Genomic DNA, 5,439 nt, shown 5'->3' on the forward strand with positions numbered 1-5,439 from the left:
ACACTGGATGTGTTATTTTACATTTGATTACTTTAATTTCTGTAGTATTTCTTACCTGAATAAAAACGTACTTAACCCGAAAAACTTAGTTTCATAGCTCATTGCATTTATCTGTGCTGTTGTTTGCAATTTTGTTATTTGTTCTTATTTTATTACTGACTTTTTACTTGTGTTTTTTTTTATGAAAATAAAACTTTGCGTTGAAGAAAAGTAGATTTTTGTTTGTATATATTGTGAATTATAGTTCTTAGAAAGAAAATCGGAATCGGCAGATCACACTAACAAAAAAATCGGAAATCGGAATTGGCCAAGAAAATTGCAATCGGTGCATCTCTAAAAAATCCTTCTCTAATACAATCTTCGAACTGACATTTAAAAAAAATATATTATTTATACTAAGTGCTTTTTTTCTCACTTTAAATAAGAGCCTTAACACATAGCAGTACCTGAGTTTGCTGCAGAAGAATGGCGTGTGGGCTTAGAAGGGGTGGGAGGTTTATGTGGAGATCCTGGTTTCAGAGAGAGGCCAGATTTATAAGGATTTTTTGTCAATCCACCATTCTGCATGCATTGTGAGACCATCTCGGTCTCTGTGGCCTTCTCATTTCCTATTTCTGTGCTGGTGCCCTGACCTTTCATCTGCAGTTCTTTTGGCTTGTGTCTCCTTTTGACTGTGTCTGATTCCTTTAAGTTAAACTCAGGCACCTCTAGGGATGATCTGATAGATTGCGCCAGCTTCAGAATTTCAACACCGGCCTCAGACTCTATCTTAGCGGATGCTATTTTGGTCCTTTGTTTGATGGTAACTTTGCCCTCTTCAGCGAAAGGTATGCTCTCCTGTGAGGATGTTGAACCTTGCTGGTTCCTCAGAGGGCTGATGTTTTTACCAGCAAGATTTTCTCCACCATGCTTCGTTTCACACACGGAAGATTCACTAGTAGTCCTCCTACAGTTTTCCATATTTTTTGGTGAGATGGCTGGGGACATGGCTTTAAAAACAGGGCTGTTGCATGTCTTGTTGGGGCTTCCTATACTGTTCTCCAGCCTGGATGCAATGCTTCTGACACTTCCTGCGCTCTCCGTTTCAACCTCACTTGTAGTAACCCCACTCGGGGCAGAGCTTAGTCGCTTTGGAGGGGGAGGAGGAGGACCTTTCCTCTTGGCACGTATGGCGAAGGAATGACTGCGGCCCACTTGATGCTCACTGGAACTGTAAGACGGTTGGCTGCGGCTGGGTTTGCGAGTAAGCGTGGCATAAGATGCCACATTGGTGGAAGTTATCGAAGGAGCTGAGATGTCATCTTTTTCATTCTCTCCATCCGACATAGCATAGCGTGAAAGACTCTGAGTCCGCTTTTTGTATCGCAATGTGTCCCCATTTGGCTGCATGGCTCTGATTGGACTTGGGCTTCCAATGTTGGCGTTGCAGTTTTGATGCTGCAGGTAGCTAAAGCCCCTCTGAAGAGGTGATCCATGATGGGGCTGAGAGGGAGAAACCACCGGTCTAGGTTTGGAGAGGACGGGTGGATATGCAAAACGTGCTATTTTACTAGTGGTTATGGGTGGCGTCCTTGCTGGACTGCCAGATGTGGGCTGATGAGGTTGTAGCGGCAACACTGGCGCCATTTTGACAGGTGATATTTGGCTTCTATCCTGAGATTCCCTAATGGCATATTGTTCCTTGATGGGACTGCTCTTGGCACGTATGGCGAAGGAATGACTGCGGCCCACTTGATGCTCACTGGAACTGTAAGACGGTTGGCTGCGGCTGGGTTTGCGAGTAAGCGTGGCATAAGATGCCACATTGGTGGAAGTTATCGAAGGAGCTGAGATGTCATCTTTTTCATTCTCTCCATCCGACATAGCATAGCGTGAAAGACTCTGAGTCCGCTTTTTGTATCGCAATGTGTCCCCATTTGGCTGCATGGCTCTGATTGGACTTGGGCTTCCAATGTTGGCGTTGCAGTTTTGATGCTGCAGGTAGCTAAAGCCCCTCTGAAGAGGTGATCCATGATGGGGCTGAGAGGGAGAAACCACCGGTCTAGGTTTGGAGAGGACGGGTGGATATGCAAAACGTGCTATTTTACTAGTGGTTATGGGTGGCGTCCTTGCTGGACTGCCAGATGTGGGCTGATGAGGTTGTAGCGGCAACACTGGCGCCATTTTGACAGGTGATATTTGGCTTCTATCCTGAGATTCCCTAATGGCATATTGTTCCTTGATGGGACTGTTGTCCATGCTGCCCAGGCTCTCTTGTGAGCGGCTGTTGGGGGATACCGATGCCATTGGACGCTCTTGCGACCGTCCCGACCCTCCTGACCGTGTACCAATGCTTTCTTGACTAAGACGCATGGCTGTTCCACTCATGTTTCCGAGACCATCTTGGCCTCCACCATATCCGCTGCGAGCCATGGCGTTCTGTAGCTCAATGCTCAGCTCACTGTCCTGGAAGGTGAGCATCTTTGGTGAGAGAGGTGATGAGGGGCATTCAGAGCTGTCGTGATGCTCGATGGCCACCAGCTCGAGGGCGGGAGGAAGTCTCCTGCGCTGTAGCAATGCCTGCCCTTCAGCCTGGTTCTTACGAGCCTTCTGGACGTCACTGAGCTTCTTAACAGCAAGCATCAGCTTTTTCTGATGGCCTATAGATAAACAACATGTCAATCCACAGATGTATGTTTAGAGAAACCAAATACTCTGGAAACAGAAATGTGGTTTTGGAATCTTGTGTACATGGGCATATTTTATATCTGATATTTATATCTATTAAATATATGACTGATGTTTTATATCTAGGCCTGAATCCACAGCACCATTTAAATGCATTTGTGCAATCTATCTACCTACAATACCATTCAAATGTTTGGTCAGTAAGATTTTTTTTCAGCAAGGATGCATTAAATTGCTCAAAAGTGACAGTCAAAACATTTATAATGTTACAAGATTTCTATTTCAAATAAAGTTTTTTTAACTTTACTGTATATTCATTAAAGAATCCCGATGTATTACGGTTTCCACAAAAATATTAAGCAGCACAGTTCATTTGTACATTGATAAGAAATTTCCTAAGAAATTCTTGATTGCCAAATCAGCACAACAGACAGATTTCTGAAACTGAAGATGAAACTGAAGACTAGAGTAATGGCTGAGTAAATTCAGCTTTGCCATGAAAAAAAACCAGGAATAAATTATATTTTAAAATATATTAAAATAGAAAAGAGATTTTTAAAATTGTAATAATATTTCACAATATTACTGTATATTTTACTGTATTTTTGATCAAATAAATGCAGCCTCTGTGAACAAAGGCTTTCAAAAACTTTTTTTTAAATCACTAAAAGAAAAAAATTCAACGGTAGTGTATCTATCCATCCACTTACCCAGTTTAGTGATACCAATTTCCTGTAGATCCTCCCATGTGATATCCTGCACTATGTTGATGGAGTCATAACCATTCTCCGCTAGCTTTTTCTGGTATTGTGGCAGCCCAATAGCACTGAGCCACTTCCCAATATCAGACTGAAACAAACAGACAAATATAAAGGTGCTGCTTTTATTTCATTTGATTAATCCTCGCTGTGCCTCAGTTGGTTAAGCATATAAAAGTCAATGTCTGTGATATGAATCTAGCAATCATCTGTTTATGAACTCCTGAAGCTCTCATTAGTGTCATAACCTTGAACTTGTACAGCACATGTATGTTTATGTAAACATTTAAAACTGTTCATATGAAAATATAGCACTGAATTACTGGAATGTAATCCGGCAACCATTCTGGGATATTCATGTAGCCGATTTCCGTGGAGATCTTCTTGCGGTGGCCAGGCTTTGTAACGCCAATAGCGGTGAGATCCTAGAACATAAAAAGCAGATTGATACACTTAAAAAATGAATGATGACGGTATGTTCAGCTTTGAAATCTATCTAAAGCAATAATGAATACCAATGTGTTGTGCCAGAAATGCAGCAGGATGCAAACGTACTTAAATGCTGATACACAAAAAAGACGGCCTCACCTCAGGGGTCATTCTGCTGATTGTGGGCACATCATAGCCAGCTGTGAGGAAATTAGATGTGTACTGCTCAAGCTGAAACTCACAGAGCCACTGGTAAATAGCCTCAGCATCCTAATACAAGGAGACGACTGAGCATTATGCACAAAAGCCCAATGGGTCAGTCATGTTAACAACCACAGTTAGATCCAATTCTCTAGTTTAAAAATAGTTTAACATTTCATTTTAAATGAAAATAGGCATTCTACTGAAAATACATAAATAAAATAAAGAGGATTTAGAGGACTGTGCAATGCTATGTGTTTGGCTACTATTCTAAGAGAATACTAGTTTACTACCTAAATAGTGTGCAGTATATGCTGTATAGAACTCTTAGTCAGTGAAAGAGTGAATTATTCCACAATAAACATTTCAAACTGTATGCAACATTAGCACATGACCTCAGCAAGTGGCATCTAATTAACATGAAAATAAAAATGATTGTTTTGAACTTATCTACACTTTTGTGTACATATACATATATATATATATATATATATATATAATCATCTTCATCATCATCATCATTAGAAGTAGTGGTGGTGGTGGTATTATATAAATCATAATTAAAATTATATTAGGCAAAATGTTTATTTTACATTGTTAATCCAGTTCATTAAATTTATTGTCACACTTTATTTTAAGGTCCAATCCTCGCTATTAACAAACCATTAACTATGACTTTTGCCTCAATAAACTCCTAATTTGCTGCTTATTAATAGTTAGTAAGGTAGTTGTTAAAGTCGGCATGAAACAGAAGTTGAGATTGTCCTTTTTTTCCCTATTGTGACGTATATCCGAGTGAAACGGCTACTGAAATGAGAAAAAAAATGCAGGGCGGGGCTTGATTTCGTCCTTCGGAAATTGATTGGATCGTTGGAAATTGGGCGTTGCTAACAAAATGAAGGCAGAAACGAGACAGTAGAGCCCTGCACGGGCCTCAAATTTAGGCCCTAGCCCGGCCCGAGACGCTCAGGCCCTAGCCTGGCCCGTGTCCGCTTATCAGAATTACCGGCTCGAGCCCGTCTTTTTTCCCCTTCTCCCAAAACAGCTTATACTACTGTTTCAGCTATTAAAATAGTTCAGTTTTGTAGTTCAGGACGTAGAATATAGTAATGCAGAATATGTGCTTTATAAGTACTAATAAACAGTCAACATGTTAATAATAGGCATGATAAGCAACTAGTTAATAATGAGAATTGGTCCCTATACTAAAGTGTTACCAATTTATAAAAAAAAAAAAACATAATACTACCAATATTAATAATAATAACAACTTATTAGTATTACTATTATTATTACCCTATTTTAAGTTCTGTCAGGACCACTATCGTCAAAGATGATTGACAATTAGCATACAGTTTGGATTGGCGGTATGGTTCTGTTCTGG

General features: G+C 40.3%; 1 protein-coding gene across 1 annotated transcript in view; it reads right to left on the reverse strand.

Annotated features, from left to right (window-relative positions):
- The window catches only part of LOC107721987 (caskin-2-like), a 70,505-nt gene that overhangs the window by 9,113 nt on the left and 55,953 nt on the right, over nucleotides 1-5,439 (reverse strand). Inside the window, exons 17-21 of the mRNA XM_016530216.1 lie at nucleotides 4,014-4,124; nucleotides 3,749-3,850; nucleotides 3,378-3,516; nucleotides 2,218-2,639; nucleotides 447-1,680 (exon numbers count right to left, since the gene is read on the reverse strand). Of these exons, the coding sequence (XP_016385702.1) occupies nucleotides 447-1,680; nucleotides 2,218-2,639; nucleotides 3,378-3,516; nucleotides 3,749-3,850; nucleotides 4,014-4,124 (2,008 nt within the window). The remainder of the gene's footprint in view (nucleotides 1-446; nucleotides 1,681-2,217; nucleotides 2,640-3,377; nucleotides 3,517-3,748; nucleotides 3,851-4,013; nucleotides 4,125-5,439) is intronic.

Source organism: Sinocyclocheilus rhinocerous, unplaced genomic scaffold (genome assembly GCF_001515625.1).
Source record: "Sinocyclocheilus rhinocerous isolate Xijiao unplaced genomic scaffold, SAMN03320098_v1.1 scaffold1385, whole genome shotgun sequence".
Classification (NCBI taxonomy): domain Eukaryota; kingdom Metazoa; phylum Chordata; class Actinopteri; order Cypriniformes; family Cyprinidae; genus Sinocyclocheilus; species Sinocyclocheilus rhinocerous.